The sequence below is a fragment of the Cornus florida genome, unplaced genomic scaffold (assembly GCF_030987335.1).
Source record: "Cornus florida cultivar Cherokee Brave unplaced genomic scaffold, ASM3098733v1 CherokeeBrave_3.0.0_Hap2_Chr11, whole genome shotgun sequence".
In the NCBI taxonomy this organism is placed as follows: Eukaryota; Viridiplantae; Streptophyta; class Magnoliopsida; order Cornales; family Cornaceae; genus Cornus; species Cornus florida.
In genome coordinates, this window is record NW_026775581.1 from 81,353,623 (window position 1) to 81,373,011 (window position 19,389).

Genomic DNA, 19,389 nt, shown 5'->3' on the forward strand with positions numbered 1-19,389 from the left:
ATGGGGGGTCATCGCTTTAAAACTTTCTTCTCCACATGGGATTTCACGGCGGAGCCCTGCGACTTCGCCGGCGTGTATTGCGACGGAAACAGGGTCATCGCTTTGAATCTCGGTGACCCGAGGGCCGGTTCGCCTGGTCTGACCAGACGCCTCGATCCTACAATCGAAAAACTCTCCGCTCTCGCCGAGTTCACCTTTGTCCCAGGTCGGATCATTGGCGCTCTGCCTGAAACTTTATCTCAGTTGAACAACCTACTGTTTCTCGCCGTCAGTAGGAATTTCATCTCCAGTGGGATTCCGGCAACTCTAGATCAGCTTCGTGCTCTACGAACCCTCGATCTCAGTTACAATCAAATCAATGGAAGTATTCCTTAGTCGGTCGCAGGTCTACTGGCGTTGTCAAACGTCATTCTCGGTCACAATCGTCTCTCCGGTTCGGTCCCGACGATCGCGTCACAAACCCTAACCCGCCTCGACCTCAAGCACAACGCACTCTCCGGTTCTCTCTCACCCATTTCACTCCCTCCTTCACTACAGTACATTTCATTGTCTTGGAACCAATTAATTGGACCCGTGGATCGACTCTTAACCTGGCTTAACCAGTTGAAGTATCTCTACCTGAGCCTGAACCTGGTAACATTCCCTTTCATTGTCTTGGAAGAGATGAAGATGAGTTCACGGGTATTTGTTTTTATTTTTTTCCCGTGGGTATATAGGTTATTTTAATACAAAACTAAGGGTTAAAATGTCTTGCAAATATAATAAGGGCAAATGTGGTATTATATGGTAAAAAATAGTTGATGTCATAAAAAAAAAATGTAAGTGAAATTATCCCATAATATTATTACCGTAAATTAGGATTTATATTAGGGATTTTTACATATAAATGGAGTTAGGGAGGTATATTTACTCATAGATGAAGTCAAAGTCTTATATTTTCACAAAAATGAGTTTGACCTAAATGATGACATGGCACATGAAGTTTTACTGTTTAAAATTTTTGTTGCCTAAAATGCCCTTCTTCCTATTCCAATGCATTTACCTTATTACCCTTGTTTAGAAAACATGGTACCTGGAGGCCAAAAAGTGGTACCTTCAGTTCAAAAATGTGGTACCTTTAGAACAAAAATGGTACCTTCGTAAAAGGGACTTATTTTTGCAATTGAAAATGGCATTAAACCCCACACCGCTAATTAAGTTGCACATTACATCCATAAACAGCTCCATTAGCGCCTTGAATAATACAAAATATTCTCCAAGCTAGCTAAGCAAGTATTTAAAAAACATGGTACCTGGAGGCCAAAAAGTAGTACCTTCAGTTCAAAAACGTGGTACCTTTAGAGCAAAAGTGGTATCTTCGTAAAAGGAACTTATTTTTGCAATTGAAAATGGTATTAAACCCCACACCGCTAATTAAGTTGCACATTAGATCCATAAACAGCTTCATTAGCGCCATAAATAACACAAATATTTCTTAATTATCATATACTACATCTAAATAGTTGGTATGGTAGATTTTTTTTTTTCGCACCATTTTAATCGGCAAGGCTATTTAGGACTTTTGAATAACTATTTCAATAATGCAATTGTTAAAAAAATTATGGTATCCAAAGATCATGTTTGATATGGATTTGGGTCATAATTAAATCTTTAGAATTTTTTTAATGATAATAGGGAGATAATTTGGTCTCTAGACCTCCTATACATGAAGACCATTTAGAATTTTGATATAGATCTGGGTCCTAATTAATTGTAGGATGCTACTTATATATATATATATATATATATATATATATATATATATATATTAATTGTATGATAAGAATAGAATGATTATCATGAATTCAAACATACATCTTATACATTATAACTTAAAGAGATTAATGTGTTATTGAGATTCTAGAATGCCCCAGTCTAGAATTATATTTTTCTTGGCATACAATTATAATTATACTGATGTGTTATTGAAATTTTGGAATGCCCCAGTTTAGAAATTCTAGAATGCCTCATCTTATGCATTTAATTATATTTTTTCATTTTGTTTAAGAGTTTGAAAATTTGTCCACGTTTTCAGTTCCTCTCCTTCACTTTTTCCGTTTCGCTTACTTCTTTAAGGTTGGTTAATTTTTTCGTTAATGTGATACAATTAAATGTAGTAACCTTCTTTTTTTTTTTTTTTTTTTTGACAGTGTGATTGGAGGATCGATTCTTGCCATCAAGATTTTGTATGGATGAGTGGGGGCTAATATTGCAATCAAGACTTTGTATGGATGAGTAGGGGCTAATAAATGTTCAAAACCCCGATATTTTAAAGGATTTATTAATTGGAATTAATTACTTTTATTTTATTTTTAAATGATATATTTGATTTAATTTGAATTAATTGCGTTTATTTTAATTTTTAATTGATTTGTTTTATTGAGTGCTTAGATTAATTATTTTATTTTATTTATATTTCGTGAATTATTGATATGATGATTGTTGTGTGTGTGCTTAATTATTGATTGAATTGTTGGGGTGCTAATTTTATTGGTATGGTGTAATTTGGTTGTAATTTATTGTTTTGTTTATGTGCTTAGTATAATTAGTTTTTAGTTTTTATTATTTAAGTGTCTATTTAATTATTTGATTTATTTAAATTAATTGTCTTATTTTGCAAAATATGATTGCTTTCTTTAAATTTAGTGATTTAGTTTTTTATTTTTTGTTGACTTTATTAGATTGGATGGATCATAACTTTTTTCACATTCGTGGCGACTTAAAGTATTTTGTAGACATGGTACTTCACTTGATGGTTTTGATTTAATGAAAAGTAATGGATTTTGGTTATTCTATTTAATAAATAGATGCATAGATGCATGTTAGGCTCTTATATTTAATAAGGAGGTTTATAAATTTTTCAACAGCAGTTTATGGATCTAATGTGCAACTTAATTAACGGTGTGGGGTTTAATACCATTTTCAATTGCAAAAATAAGTTTCTTTTACGAAGGTATCACTTTTGTTCTAAAGGTACCACGTTTTTGAATTGAAGATACCACTTTTTGGCCTTCAGGTACCATATTTTTTAAACACTCGCTTAGCTAGCTTGAAGAAGAATAATTTAATGGAGCTGTTTATGGATGTAATATGCAACTTAATTAGTGGTGTGGGGTTCAATGTCATTTTCAATTGCAAAAACAATTCCCTTTTACGAATATACCACTTTTGGTTTAAAGGTACCACATTTTTGAAGTGTTTTCTGAACAAGGGTGATAAGGTAAATGCATTGGAATAGGGAGAATGGCATTTTAGGTAACAAAAATTTCAAACAGTAAAACTTCATATGCCATGTCATCATTTAGGTCAAACTCATTTTTGTGAAAATATAAGACTTTGACTCCATCCATGAGTAAATATGGCTCCATAATTCCATTTATATGTAAAAATTCATTTATATTATATTATAAAAACATGTTAATATATAAATAATTATATTATATTATAAAAATTAAATGGTGTGGAATCAAATAAAATATATTCTGGAATAACTATACCAGTATATGCTACCAAATTAACAAATTAATTAGCCATATACATATACATATAGAGAGAGAGAGAGAGTACGTGACGGACAAATTGGAATAGCCTGATAAAGCCCTTTCCTGGTGAGACGTTGAGTTGAGAATCCATACTCCGATATCAGAATTGCAAAACAGAAGAAACCCTTTCCTTGGTTCGGCCTCCTTGGCTTCACTCTCAAGCCGTCACGCAGACCCTTTCTTTTCTCCTTCTTCACGGTTTCCTCTCTCTGTATGCGGGTTTTCTAAAACCTCTACAGACTATATATATATATATATACTAAGTATGTAACCCTAATCCGATCCCAAGTCAGATTAGGCAGAACTTATAAAGGAAAGTTGAAGAATTGGTGAGTTTTTTTATTTTATTTTTTTTTATCTCATATATATATATATACCGAAAAACATACCAAATCGAATCGAATCATCTATTCTATTATTGAGTCGCTTTCAAGCCCAACCCCTTCAAGGGTTGGATCCTCACAACGTTGAAGGGTAGAAAGGTCTGGCAAACAGTTTTAGCGATGGACCGAGTCAACTTGACAAGAAAGAGTTGGGGATCAATCATCTGTGCGCATAGATGATAACCCTCTGAGCTCAGAGCAAGAAGAGCTGCGGCTCGCTCTGAGCCGGTCGCCGCCTATTGGGCCACCTCGGGCACAGATCAACCGTGGTGGTGGTGATAGGATAGATGGGGATATTGTGTAATCACCAGTGGGCGAAGAGAGATGGTGGCAGTGGCCGTGGTTAAACCGAACATAGATGTGGACAAATTTAACTTATTTTGATATATATTTTTTATTTTTATTATTAAAATGAATTAAATATTTAATGGTAATTTCTGTCTTTTTCTATCTTTTAAGGGCTTGTTTGTGTGAAATTTTTGGCAGGGGGTGTTTGTGTTCAAAAAAGGGTTAAGTTTCATCCGGCTATTAATATAGCAAACATGCCCTTAAGAGTATAAAAAGTTTCAATGTCTTTAGTATTTAGTAATTTTTTATTAATATAAAAAAATATTTATTAACAAATATAAAATAAAAGAGGTAATTATTTAATAAAATAATTTATCAATTAAAATTAAATAGGTAATTGTTTAATTAAAATTTAATTTAATAAAATAATTTATCAAATAATAAAATAAATTACCAATTCAAATTAAATAGGTAATTTTTTAATTAATATTCAATCAAGATGTTTCAAATCATTATTAAAATAAGTTACCTATTAAAATAAAATAAGTAATTATTTAATAAAATAAATTACTAATTAAAATTAAATAGGTAATTGTATAATTTAAATTCAATTAAGATGTTAATTTTAAATCATTAAATAAATTACCAATTAAAATTAAATAAGTAATTATTTAATTGAAATTCAATCAAGATGTTTCAAATTATTTATAGATAAAATAATAAAATAATTTACCAAAAAATAAAATATGTTACCACTTAAAATGAACAATTTACAAGTTTTGTATTAAAATAAAATAGGTAAATATTTAATAAAATAATTTACCAAATAATAAAATAATTATTAATTAAAATTAAATAGGTAACTGTTTAATTGAAATTTAATCAAGATGTTAATTTCAAATCATTACATAAATTACTAATTAAAATTAAACAGATAATTGTTTAATTGAAATTCATTGAAGATGTTTCAAATCATTTATAGATAAAATAATATAATAATTTACCAAATAATAAAATTAGTTACCAATTAAAATAAATCCTATAAGTTACCAAATAAAATAAACAAGTTACCTATTAAAATAAAATAGGTAATTATTTAGTAAAATAATTTACCAAATAATAAAATAACATACTAACTAAAATTAAATAGGAAATTTCTTAATTGAAATTCAAGATGTTTGGAATCATTTATAGATAAAATAATAAAATAATTTACCAAATAATAAAATAAGTTACTAATTAAAATAAATCCTATAAGTTATCAATTAAAATAAATCATATTATACTAAGAATTCTTAAAAGAGAGAAGGAAATAAAAAATTTTAATTATTTTTACCATTATATCCAATAATATTTATAATATTGTAATTTATAGAGGATATTACTGTAATTTAAAACTTGTATAATTTAGGATAGCAGTTTAATTGTCCCACATCGGTTTTGAGTTATAAATTACCCAACATTTTTCTAATGTGCAAAGACTGAAATATAAAACTCTAACACGAAATATATTTCAAATTATTACCCAATAAAATTTAAATAAAATATTTATTAAAACTGTAACACAAAATATATTTCAAATTATAAAAACTCTAAAAATTATTACCTAATAAAATATTTATTAAAACTCTAACACGAAATATATTTCAAATTGAAGAAAATATAAAAATTATTACCTAATAAAATTCAAATAAAATATTCATTAAAATTCTAACATGAAATACACTTCAATTTATAGAAACTCTAAAAATTATTACCTAATAAAATTTAAATAAAATATTTATTAAAACTCTAACACATGGAAATATATTTCAAATTATAGTTTACCTAATAAAATTCAAATAGGTAAATAGGTAATTTGTGTAACAGTTTTATAGAAACTCTTTTTATATCAATTAATAAATATTTTAAATTCAAATAAAATATTTATTAAAACTCTAACACATGGAAATATATTTCAACTTATAGAAACTCTAAAAATTATTACCTAATAAAATTCAAATAGGTAAATAGATAATTTGTGTTAGAGTTTTATAGAAACTTTTTTTTATCTCAATTAATAAATATTTTTGGTAATTATTTGATAAAATAATTTACCAAACATTTTTCTTGTCCCACATTGGTTTTAAAGAGTTTAATTGTCCCACATGGTCGGTTTTGAGTTATAAAGGATAACATGGAAGCCTCTTATAAAAATATAGACCTAGAAAAATATAATCATACTTTTCTCGGTCTTTTTGTTTTGAAGCTTATTAAAAGTTACATATTAAAATAAAATAGGTAATTATTTAATAAATTAATTTTCCAAACATTTAAAATATTTATTAAATAAGTTTAATTGTCCTACATCAGTTTTGAGTTATAAATTACCAAACATTTTTTATTTTTCTAATGTGCAAAGACTGAAATATAAAACTCTAACGCGAAATATATTTCAAATTATAGAAACTTTAAATATTATCATCTAATAAAATTCAAATAAAATATTTATTAAAACTCTAACACGAAATATATTTCATATTACCTAATAAAATTCAAATATAATATTTATTAAAACTCACCTCTAAAAATTATTACCTAATAAAATTCAAATAGGTATACACTATTTGTATAAAGAGAACATGTTTTTTTGTTTTATTTATTTAATTATTTTCAAAAATAATTTATAGGTGGACAGGTCCAAAGAGAATATTAATAAGAATGATATAAAAAGTTTAATTTTCAGTACAAAAGAAGTTTAATTTTCAGTACAAAAGATCAAAAATTCAATGGTGTTGAAAAAGTCAAACTTCCAAATATAATAGAAAAATTTACAATATCCTTTGAAGTATTAAATTTCATCATATCTTCCTTAATTGTATATCACATTTTTATATTCAATTTATTTATTGAGAAATTATATTTTGTTGCACAACTTGCGAAAAACCTTGAAAAATGCAGCACAACATGCCCAAAATGCTTTCAACAGTATTATTATATCTTAAAATCTTATTATTGTATTTATTTCAATGATTTAATAATATTATATTACAACTCTAACAGTGTTCAATGATCGCCAAACATTAATAAATTATTCTAAATGATTTACTCAATTTGTAATTGAGGTAATTTTTCATCTTTACTCATCAAATTTTAATTAAATTAAAAAAAAAAATACTTACTTGAATTACTCAAGCTCTAAAGTATATTTGTTCTTTTTGCAGTACATGGAGTTAAAATGAAAGATTAGGCATTTCCATCACTTTTTTTTTCTTTTTCTTTTTTTTCCTTCCCGGTAAAACACATGAATTATGGTACTGAAAAAAGGATATATATATACTAGAAAATAGTAGCCTGCTATATCATATCATCCAAAACATCAAGAAATTATAGACCAAAAAGAAAAAGATTTACATAAGATCCACGACGGAACATCAAACATGCATAATGTAACACACTACATATGAACAACAAAACTTTTGCTTTCTTCCCACATGATGGGGGGACTTTGCCTCCATTTTTGTTTTACGTTTCCATCTGCAAAACAGACACCAATATGAAGAACAATTAAGCGTTGTTATTAGCCTAGTAAAGCACTCTAAATCAACCACATGAAGGCACTTAAATTAATTATCAACGTTATTGGCTAAAACTATTGCGTAATATTAACTTTGGGCAACTCTTATTTATGTGAAAGTCAACGTAGCATTATGTATCGATCTTCTTTCAGAAAGAAGCAACTGGAAGATAATTGAAATGATTGAAAACTAAGGCAGTAATATTATTGTCAACTTTGAATGGAACCGATTTTAGATATTTCAATATTCAAAAAAAAAAAAAAAATTTAAGGAGGTAGCAAAGTGAAATAAAAACTCTCTGCAATGTGTTTGTAGTAACTTGCATAGAACAATCATAGAAAAGCAGAAAAATAGTTTGAGACCTTTACCGATGTATATATAATCAAAAAGGAGAGCTCTCATTTACTTTCTCGAGATAACTATGAACAAAAAGCATCCATAATTTTGGGTGTGACGCAGGAGGAAGAAGGCCATCGCTTCAAAGGAAAAACATAGAGATCCTGTACAGAAGTATGGCAACCAAAAGTTCAAAAACATGGTACGGTTCTTAGCAAGATGCTGGCAAGTGAAGAGTGGAATGTACATCCTGGCACTTATTTCGACTTGAGATTGGCCTTGAGCTTTCTCAATTCCTCCCCTTGTTGCTAAAGGAACACAATATCGTCAGTTCAACAATTTTAGGCAGCCAAGTTAACATAAGAATCCATATATATTATACATAATATTATATTATAAAACTCCGAAACAATCTCAAACTAATCAGACCTTGTACAATCTCTTCCACGAGCTCTCTGACCTTTCTTGTAGGAGGCACCATTCCATGGCCATCTCATATTCAATCGTGTTAGGCTGGGAACAATGTGAAGTAGAAACAGCTTGTTTCTGGCAAATAAAAACCCAGAGATTACATTAATACAAACAGAAAAGAATTAAAATGCTCAGAAACGAAGACGGTGAGTGCATACACTTGCACATCTATGTGATATACATATACATGTATGTGTGTGCGTGTGGGTTGGGGGGGGGGGGGGGGGGGGGGGGGGGTTTGAGAGAGAGTAGAACAGAACATACCATCTCACTTTGCATTTGGAATTTAATCTTATCAATAAACAAATGGCCAAAAAATGTTGACTGCTTTCCCGGAAAGCTAGGAGTTGCAACGCTTCCAACAAGAGGCCTACAAATAAAAGAACGTCATATAGTCCGTCTCTCCGCATGTCGAGAGTTGGCAAATCGCATGGTTTCTAATAATAGTTAACATCAGAACGAGGAGACTTCCATCCCAAGCTGCGCAGAATATGTAGTTGCAGATCAAGAAGGCAAAGCTAACATCGTGTTATATATTTTAAGACATCAAGCTTCAGTTGCCTAATCATTTGAAAAATTACTTTCCACAAAAAACTCATTTGATAAGTGAGCTATCCCTAGGAAATCTTCAAATTCAAGAATATGCAAACTGGCGTACATTCTACACACTACCAACAGAAAGTCAAGGCATCTTTCTTGGTTCAAAAAAATAGGCCAAAGAAGAAAATGAAAGCAGTTATGTGTACATTGAGAAGCAAATTGAGACTCCAGGTAATAAAAACAAGAAAATGCTGCCAAGGAACAACTATAAGAGGTGTGTATGGACAGCTTTAGCAAGATCAGTTGACAATTGAACAGTCCCCTAAAACCTAATAATAGACCAGTAGTTTAATATGCAAAAATGAAAGCAGATTCAATATTGACGCAGTTTGAAGCGTGATTCATGAAATAATAATTAAATCCATGTCAAAGCCAGAGTTCCTTAGAGGGAAACAATGGAAACCGAATAATAGACCAGCAGTTCAATATGCAAAAATGAAAGCAGATTCAATATTGACGCTGTTTAAAGCGTGATTCATGAAATAATAATTAAATCCATGTCAAAGCCTGAGTTCCTTAGAGGGAAACAATGGAAACCGAATAATAGACCAGAAGTTTAATTGAAAAACTAAAAGCATATTCAAGATTGACGCAGTTCAATCATATTGATCAATCTCAAAGCCTAAGTTTCTAAGAGGGAACAATGGAAAACCTCTAAACGAGGGCGCTAATATGAAGCACACACCTGACACTCTCAAATAAAATATTAGCCAAAGGCGGATTTGTTTAAAAATCAACAGTCTCTAATAATTCTGCCATACGTTTAATTTGTAAGAAAAGAAGAATGTATGACCTGAATAAAATTAATTCCAGCTAAAAAAATTTTTGTTCTCAGCCATACAGCTTAATTTAAATATAAGGAAGAAAAAGGCACAAAAGAGCCCTAAGTAAAGCTGATACTGTCACATAAACAAAGAATAGGCCTTTCCCTGTGACTCGAGATCAGGAACCCAACAACAATCATGAACTAGAACAGACGATAATATAGGAATGGCCTTAGTTATTATCTAGTTATTTTATTTGTGGTTGAAATTGAACAGTTGGCATGCCTACTACTGTTGTAGATTTTGTAAAGAGTGTGTTTACATGTAAAATGTACACCCATTAAATATATTTATAATTCAAATACATTTATTCTAGATATATAAATACATACATATATATATGTTATTTATTGTTTGAAAGGTGTGTTTGTGTTAATATTGATTTTTTTCATCTGAAGATTTATTACATATAGGAAGCCGGGGGAAAGGCTTGGTGATGGTGGTTATATATTACCTATAGGGGTATTTCAGATAAATTAATTAAATTCATTCAATTCTAACTTTTATTTTGGTTTAACCAAACATTAAAATGAGAATGACCATTCCATTCCTGCGTCATTTTAAGATTGCAACCAAACAATGGAATGAGAATGACCACATTCATTCCATTCCTGCGTCATTTTATGATTGCAACCAAACAATGGAAAGAGAATGACCATTCCATTACTATATCATTCTCATTCCATTTCCTACTTCATTCCATTTCATTCCCACATACCAAATGTATAGCATAAAAGGGACCAGACCATAATAAAAGCCAGCAGTACGTGGGAGTAACGAAAGTTGGAAAGAGAATAAGGTTTTTACGTCACAACACATACTATCATGCAACAAGTGACAGGTCCTTTAAAAACAAAATGCAAAGCCTGCCTCCCTGCCTCTTATTTTACTGAAAAGTTGCTGAACCCTGCTAAATGATATAAGGCATTGCTTTTCGGTGGACTTGTCTACGTACCTCCCATCTGATAGCATTAGGCATCCCTTGTCCAATTTTCTAGTGGCCCTCTCTGCTGCTTCCCTCGTTTTGAAAATAACAAGAGCTTGCCCTACAAAATAAGAAATCTACCAGGTTAGGTTTGACTAATCACAGGCAGTCAAGAATATCTAAATTGAGCTTTATATTTACATATAACACTGGATACATAAAAATGAACTATTCAAGATATTGCTTTTCACTTGTTTCCATACCAGAATGTGGGCTAGAAAGTGTTGCGTGCTGGATCATCTTTGCTGTGCAATTTTCCTTAAAGCCATGCCAAATAATATCCTGAAATATACACACTTCATCATTAACTGCAAATATGGATTAATATAAAACAGATTTTTTTTTTTTTTTTGCAAATTAAGGAAAAAAACAAACAATTTTATGCAATTCCATAATGCTGAGACACGTGTAGTCTGCATCAATAGCTATTATTGCACTTTACATGTCATTCTGACACAAAACACAATTCTGGGAGAAGAGACTAAATTTAAAGAGGAATATGACGAAGAAACAAGACAAAAATCATTATATATTTGCCTGCTGCAGTGGTAAAAGCTTGTGCTGCCATGTGTCAGACAAAGGTTCAGATTTGAGGCACACTTTCTGCAAATGATGCCAAAAGCTAAGTCTGTTCCTCATTGACCTCTCCACCCAGTAATACCTAGCATCCTCAATTAAATGGAACCGCACTAGATAGGGCCATTTTAGTTACAAAAAAATGGCAACATAAAATCAGTAATTTTTCTTCACTTGACCATGAGAGAGAAACAAAAAAATTTCATCCTAAACAGTGTCTTGGGCTTTGACCTGGACTCAAAAATCAGGTTTGTAAAAATGAAATTATTTGGAAACCATAATCATCTGTAAATATTTTGTCACAACACAACTCAGTCCAAATTCTATTACAATTTTAGAAGTACAAGAAATCAGTTAAAATAAAGGGTTAGGGTTAGTTCACTGAAGTATGTTGTCATACCAGGCCCAATCATGAGATGGATCTAAGAAATTCTTATGAACAAGACCCAATTAGTTTCTCTATTTTTCTTTTTCCCCACGGTGATTGCCTTACTTGTTAAAACTTACAACTAAATGGTCCTCCCTAAACAACTAGAGTAATATGGAAACATAACAAGACTACCAAGACGTTTATCTCCTTCGTGGATATTGCTACAGAGAATCATAGCACGCAAGGCCTAAAGACCCGGCCGAGTTGATAACGGATCCAGCAGGCCCCACATCAGAAGCACATTTAAATGTCAGCAGGAATTCAAGAAACTCACACCATAAGGGAAGAGGATGTGGTAATGGATTGTTATAAAGCCAGTTGTTATGGTCCATCCAATCGGATTCCTGGGTTTAAAAACCACCTCTTTTTTCCACTTTATTTCACTTCCACCCAACTAAAAACCACATCCAATCAGTTCTTTAAAATGTAGATGAGTAGATCTAGCCACTAATATCCAAAAGAGACAAGACTTCAGCCTCATTCTTGAATCAAAGCTTTCGATACTTCAAATAATTCTAAATTTTCATTTTTTTTGAATGTTTTTCTGTTTCTACACTTAGATCTAACTTATTCTTCTTCTTTTCTTTTCTTTTTCCCTTTTTTTTTTTTTTTTTTCATAGTAGACCTGTAAGCCTAGTTCGTGAGTCTTGCTCCTGAGTATATGATTTCTCAAATTTTCAGTTATTGCAGAAATTTCAGTAATTCACATTCATACAATTGTTAAACTTTATCAAAATGTTATGGAAGTTATTTTCAATTTTTTGAATTTATAATTTTTACTGAATTATTTTTATATTTATAACTCCCTTGTTCAGATATATTTTTATTTTTCTTTGTATCATAAATATATTTAATCAGCTCTGACACAAACTGAGAAAAGAATTTCCTTCATTGATGATGAATAATACACAAAATGTTAGCTATATATATCAACCCCTAGCAGCAGAAAAAGGAAAACTAACTAGGTTATATCAGATCCCATGACTTATGGGATATTCTAACAGAATAGAAAACTAACTAAATCAGCCTAATTCTAGGAATACAGCTGTTCCAGAATCGGCCTAATTCTAGGAATACAGGTTGTTACAGAATTTCCTAAATAGCTAACTATACACGTATAGAATACAAGTCATTAAACACGTTTTCCCACAAGCTCAATAAAATTCACTTATTCAGATTATTTTTATTATTTCATTTTTCTTTTTATCATAAATATATTTGATCAGCTCAATGATACATTTTATTGATATATAACATAATTTATATAGTACAGCAAGATATTGACATTTAAGTGTTTGAAATATATACCATAATCTATTATCAATATATGAGCGATATAGATCGTATATGTGATATTGTGGCCTGAATTTGGTGCCGCGACCCGCTTATAACCTGACGGAAAATTTTGACCCCTTTTTTGCTCATGGGTCGTGGACTCTAATTGGTCTCTTGTAGCCCGATATATAAGGGCGCTTAAGGTTTGGAGTGGTGGAGAAGAGAGAGACTGATATTCGTACAGAAACAGAGTGAGGGACTGAAAATTTGTAATCTCTGATTTTGAAAACTTTCCCCGGATCCCAACCGTGGGCGTAGGCTGTTGCCGAACCACGTATAAATCTTTGTGTTCATTGTGTGGCGTGTTTAATTCCTGTCGTGATTCTTGTTTCAATTTGAGTTCGTTGCGTTTGTCATAACCAATTGGTATCAGAGCTTTTCGATTCAAAGCAGGGATGTCGTCTAAGTTTCTGGAAATCAAGAAGTTTAATGGCAAAAACGATTTCAACCTGTGGCGGGTTAGGATGGAGGCTTTGTTGGTTCAACAAAGGTTATCCAAGGCGTTGAAGGGTAAGGATGCACTGCCAGAAAAGATCCGAGGATAAAGATGAGGTTATGGAGAAGGCAAACAGTACAATCTTGTTGTGCTTGAGTAACGAGGTTTTCCTGGAGAGACTACGGCGGATGGGCTGTGGCAGAAGTTGGAGTCTCGATACATGACGAAGTCTCTTGCGAATCGCTTATATCTAAAGAAGCGGTTGTTCACTCTTCAGATGCACGAAGGTTCGTCTCTGAAAGACCATCTTGACGAGGTAAACAGTATAATCATGGATGAAGATCAGGCAATTATTCTTGATGTCAAGATATAGTATAACCATCTTGATGTCAAGATAGAGGATGAAGATCAGGCTATTATTCTGTTGTATTCTCTACCACCCTCATATGAGAACTTTGTCGATACAATGATGTATGGAAGAACTGCTTTGTCCATGGAAGACGTGAAAGCAACTCTGAATTATAAGGAGTTGCAAAAAAGGGCGTTTGAGGGCAATACAGAAAGTTCGGCTGAGGGGTCATTTGTTAGAAGGAGAACGAATCAGAAGGGAGGGTCTGGCAGCAAAGGTCGTTCTAAGTCTAAGAACAAACCGAAGGTGTTGAGATGTTTCATCTGTCACAAGGAAAGGCACTTCAAAAAGGATTGTCCGGAGCATAAGAAGGGAAAGATAAAATCCTCTGAAGTTGAAAGTGTGGCTATTGCAGAGAATAATGATTCAGATAGTGGTAATGTTCTCACAATTTCAGTCGGCAGCTCTTGCGATTAATGGATTCTTAATTCGGGTTGCTCATTTCATGCTTGTCCAAACAGGGATTGGTTTACCTCTTATTGATCTATTGATGGAAAGGAAGTTCTGATGGGGAATGATGCAGTGTGCAATGTTGAAGGTACCGGTACAGTTCGAATCAAGATGAATGATGGCATAGTGAGGACACTAACTGATGTCAGGCATGTACCAGAACTGAAAAAGAACTTGATTTCCCTGGGTATGTTGGATTCCATCGAGTGCACTTATAAGGCTGGAGGTGGAGCTATTCGGGTTTCCAAGGGTGCTCTTGTGGTGATGAAGGGACTGAAGAAGCATGGTTTATATGCTCTACAGGGTAGCACAATCACGGGTTCAGTTGCTGTATCGTCCTCGGATCCGGATTCAGATACTACCAGAATGTGGCATATGCGGCTTCGGCATAAGAGTGGAGGGGGATGGGTATTCTGAGTACGCAGAGTTTGCTTGGTGGTCAGAAAACTGGGAAGCTGGATATCTGTGAGCATTACGTCTTCGGGAAGCAGTGCAGAGTGAAGTTTAGTACAGGAATTCACAGCACCAAGGGTACGGTGGATTATATTCATTCTGATCTTTGGGGTCCCTCTCAAATTACTTCACATGGTGGTGATAGATATATGATGACGTTGATTGATGACTTTTCTCAGAAAGTTTGGGTTTATATTCTGAAACACAAGAATGAGACTTTTGTTATATTCAAGCAATGGAAGACTTTGATTGAGAAGCAGACAAGCACTTGAGGACGGACAATGGCTCGGAATTTTGTGATGGAGAATATAATGAGTTTTGCAAGACTCACGAGATTGTGAGTCACCACACAGTGAGGAAGACTCCGCAACAGAATGGAGTTGCAGAACGGATGAAAAGAACGCTATTAGAGAGGGCACGGTGTATGTTGCCCAATACAGGGTTAGATAAAGTGTTTTGGGCTACAACTGTGTATACAGCTAGTTACTTGGTAAACCAGTCTCCATTGACTGCTATCGACTGTAAGACTTTAGAGGTATGGTCTGGTTCTCCTGCTAGTTACAGTAATCTGAGAATATTTGCGTGTCTAGCGTATGCTCATGTGAATGAGGGGAAGCTTGAATCGAGGGTTAAGAAATGCATATTTCTTGGTTATCAGCCAAGGGTCAAAGGATACAGATTATGGTGCCCAGTGGCGAAGATACTTGTTAGCAGGGATGTGACCTTTCATGAGTCTACGATGCTTACTCCACAAGAGGTATTTGATTCAGGGATAGTCCTATACGGTTGACTCATAAGCAGTTGCAGTTTCGGGCTGAGGGAGATGCACAGTTGCAGCAGTATAGTGTGGCTAGAGACAGGCCTGGGAGGGATATTAGGCCACCTAAGAAGTATGGGTTTCAAATGCTGATTCAGTTGCTTATGCACTTAGTGTGGCAGAGGATATTGATGAGCCGTGTACTTATCATGAGGCCATCACAGGTGGAGAGTCAGCACAGTGGTCATTTGCCATGAGTGAAGAGCTTGAGTCTTTTAATAAGAACCAGACTTGGAAGCTAGTTAAAAAGCGTAAGGGCCAGAAAATTGTGAGCTGTAAACGGGTCTTCAAGAAGAAGGAAGGAATTCCAGGGGTGGAAGATGCGAGGCACAAGGCACGCTTGGTGGCGAAGGACTATACACAGAGGGAAGGGGTGGACTTCAATGAAGTGTTTTCTCTTGTGGTGAAACATAGCTCAATCCGGGTGTTACTTGCTATGGTTGCTCTGTATGACTTGGAGCTTGAGCAGCTTGATGTCAAGACTGTTTTCTTGCATGGTGAGTTGGAAGAGCAGATTTATATGCATCAGCCTAAGGGGTTTGAGATTCCAGGAAAGGAAGATCATGTTTACCTACTAAAGAAGTCCTTGTATGGGCTGAAGCAGTCTCCTAGACAGTGGTACAAGCGATTTGACACCTTTATGGTTGGGAATGGCTACTGTAGGAGTAAGTCTGACAATTGTGTGTATCACAAGAAGCTCTCAGATGGTTCGTATTTGTACTTGTTACTGTATGTTAATGACATGTTGATAGCTTGCAAGAACATGTCTGAAATCAACATGTTGAAGGCTCAGCTTAGTAGGATCTTGGTGCTGCAAAGAGGATATTGGGAATGGAAATTCACAGGGACAGAGGAGCAGGCAGATTGTATTTGTCACAGGAGAAAGACATTGAGAAGGTGCTGGAACGCTTTGGTATGCAGGCATCAAAACCTGTGAGTACTCCTTTAGACTTTCAGCACGATTGTCACCACAGACCGAGGAGGATGTGGAGCATATGTCTCGTGTTCCTTATGCTAGTGCAGTTGGTAGCCTTATGTATGCTATGGTGTGCACTAGGCCAGACATTTCACATGCAGTTAGTGTAATGAGAAGATACATGGATAAACCTAGGAAGGTCCATTGGCAGGCTGTGAAGTGGATATTACGATACTTGCGAGGCACTGCAGATGTTAGGTTAGTTTATGATAGAGGGGTTAGTCTATGACAGAGGCAGCGACACATGTTGCTGGATATGTTGATTCGGATTATGCTAGAGATCTTGTTACGAGGAGGTCTTGACAGGGTATGTCTTCATTCTTTGTGGGAGTGTGATCAGTTGGAAGTCGACTTTGCAGCCCATAGTTGCATTGTCTACTACTGAGGCTGAGTACATGGTAGCTACAGAGGCAGTGAAGGAAGTTATATGGTTAAGAGGCTTAGTTGGTGATTTGGGCTTGCAGTAGGATGATTTGAGTTTGTTTTGCGACAACCAGAGTGCCATACATTTGATTAAAAATCATTTGTTCCAAGAGAGGACCAAGCACATTGATGTCAGGTTTTGCTTCATCAAAGATGTGGTTGCACAGGGTGCTATTGTAGTGAGGAAGATTGGGACAGCAGAGAATCCAGCAGATATGATGACTAAGGTCATTCCTACACTCAAGTTCAGACATTGTCTAGTCTTGATTGGTACTTGCAGTTGCTAACGCCCTTAGGGGCATGTGGAGGCGGCGAAAGGAGTAGTTGGAGATTGTGGAGCTTGGCATAATTCAAGCCAAGGTGGAGATTTGTGATATTGTGGCCCGAATTTGGTGCAACCAGCTTATAACCCGACGACCCGTTGGATGAGGGTCGGGGACTTGCCCCAAAGGAAAAATTTTGACCCTTTTTTTGGTCATGGGTCGTGCACCCAAATTAGTCTCTTGTAGCCCGATATATAAGGGCGCTTAGGGTTTGAAGTGGTGAAGAAGAGAGACACTGATATTCGTACAGAAACAGAGTGAAGGGCTGAAAACTTGTAATCTCCGATTTTATACAATGAAAACTTTCTCCGGGTCCCAACCGTGGACGGAGACTGTTGCCAAACCACGTATAAATCTTTGTGTGGCGTGTTTAATTTCTGTCATGATTCTTGGTTCAAGTTGAGTTCGTTGCGTTTGTCATAATAGTATATTATATTAAATATTTTTTTTTTGCTAATTTACTATATTAGACATATTAATTAAATTATATTTATAACTTTGGAAATTATAATTACTGGTTTGCATTAAAACATGATGTCATACTAGACATTTGGACAGTCAGCGTAACGTAACAGTAACTATTTAAAAAGTTAAAAGCTAAATGTAAAACATAAATAATCCAACAAACTAACAGCAACTATTAGAATATATTAATAGTAAACTACTTTCACTAAATTTTCAACCTACAAAATTCACTAAATTATTGATACTAACAATTTAATATACAACAGCGTGCTATATATGCTGAGAGGACAATACAACTTTTTAAGAATAGTTTGGACTTTGTAGTTGAAAGAATTCCTTTATTCTCATAGCGAGGGTAGGCAAAATTTGAAGGGATTTCTTTATATTCATAGCCAGGATTGGCAAAAATTGATACAACTGTCAACACGACATGAATCCAAAATTAGCAGGATTGTGCTAAACTTGATCTTTGTTTGAGCAATAATCGTGTCTACCCAATTAACAATTTTATAAGGAAAAAAGAAAAGGGAAAAAAGGGCTCAGGTTTGGGGACTAAACATGTTTAACCTGAATTGATGCATTTAATTAATTATATGACCCATAACATGTTTCAACCTATGCAATAGGTAATATATATATTTGTTTCCTAAATAGTGGGTAATATATTTATATTTGCATAATATAGTGAAAACCTACGTTGATGTTTGTGTGATTTAATGAGATAAAATGAAACATTTAGTTATTTCAAAAAATTTAATTCAAGATTTTAATATTTTTGTTACATTCAGGAAATAGATTGTTAAATGGAGCGTGGTGCTACTACCCATTTACTAAATGAGTTACATGAGTAGCTTCGTGCTAACTGTTTGTTAAACATGTCATGTTCAATTAACTCGTACACTGGACTACCCTTATCTGAATATGACACAAACACAACCTATTGACACAAATTGCCATCCATACGGACAGTACTCGTAGCAACCTAGAATATATGGGTTAACCCATATATGTTTTTGCAAACAATTCCCCACCATTTTCATGTGGGGTTAAAAGAAGGCCCTCTAACAACTAAAAAACATGCAGAAAGTAAATTCTTCTAAAAAAAACATAATGAAAACTTCTGTTTAGTGTTGTATCACATATTTAAAAGTAATAAATAACCACCTTTCATGCATTCATCAGACAAGAACATACAAAACCAATAATTTTACATCTCAACACTGCTAGCTATCACAGTTTTGTGAATTGCAAGTTTGGAACCTCTTGGAATT

The 19,389-nt window shown here is 33.5% G+C and overlaps 1 protein-coding gene and 1 pseudogene across 2 annotated transcripts in view; one reads left to right on the forward strand and one right to left on the reverse strand.

Moving 5' to 3' along the window:
- Positions 1-7,473, forward strand: LOC132281400 (probable inactive leucine-rich repeat receptor-like protein kinase At1g66830; annotated as a pseudogene).
- Positions 7,474-7,598: 125 nt separating this feature from the next.
- Positions 7,599-19,389, reverse strand: part of LOC132282637 (protein ANTI-SILENCING 1-like) — a 52,069-nt gene continuing 40,278 nt past the window's right edge. For both annotated transcript variants that reach the window (XM_059784380.1, XM_059784381.1), the window contains 6 exons: positions 11,229-11,307; positions 10,996-11,086; positions 8,881-8,986; positions 8,575-8,691; positions 8,178-8,453; positions 7,599-7,768 (listed from right to left, as the gene is read on the reverse strand). In XM_059784380.1, the coding sequence (XP_059640363.1) occupies positions 8,403-8,453; positions 8,575-8,691; positions 8,881-8,986; positions 10,996-11,086; positions 11,229-11,307 (444 nt within the window). In that variant the 3' untranslated portion in view covers positions 7,599-7,768; positions 8,178-8,402. The remainder of the gene's footprint in view (positions 7,769-8,177; positions 8,454-8,574; positions 8,692-8,880; positions 8,987-10,995; positions 11,087-11,228; positions 11,308-19,389) is intronic.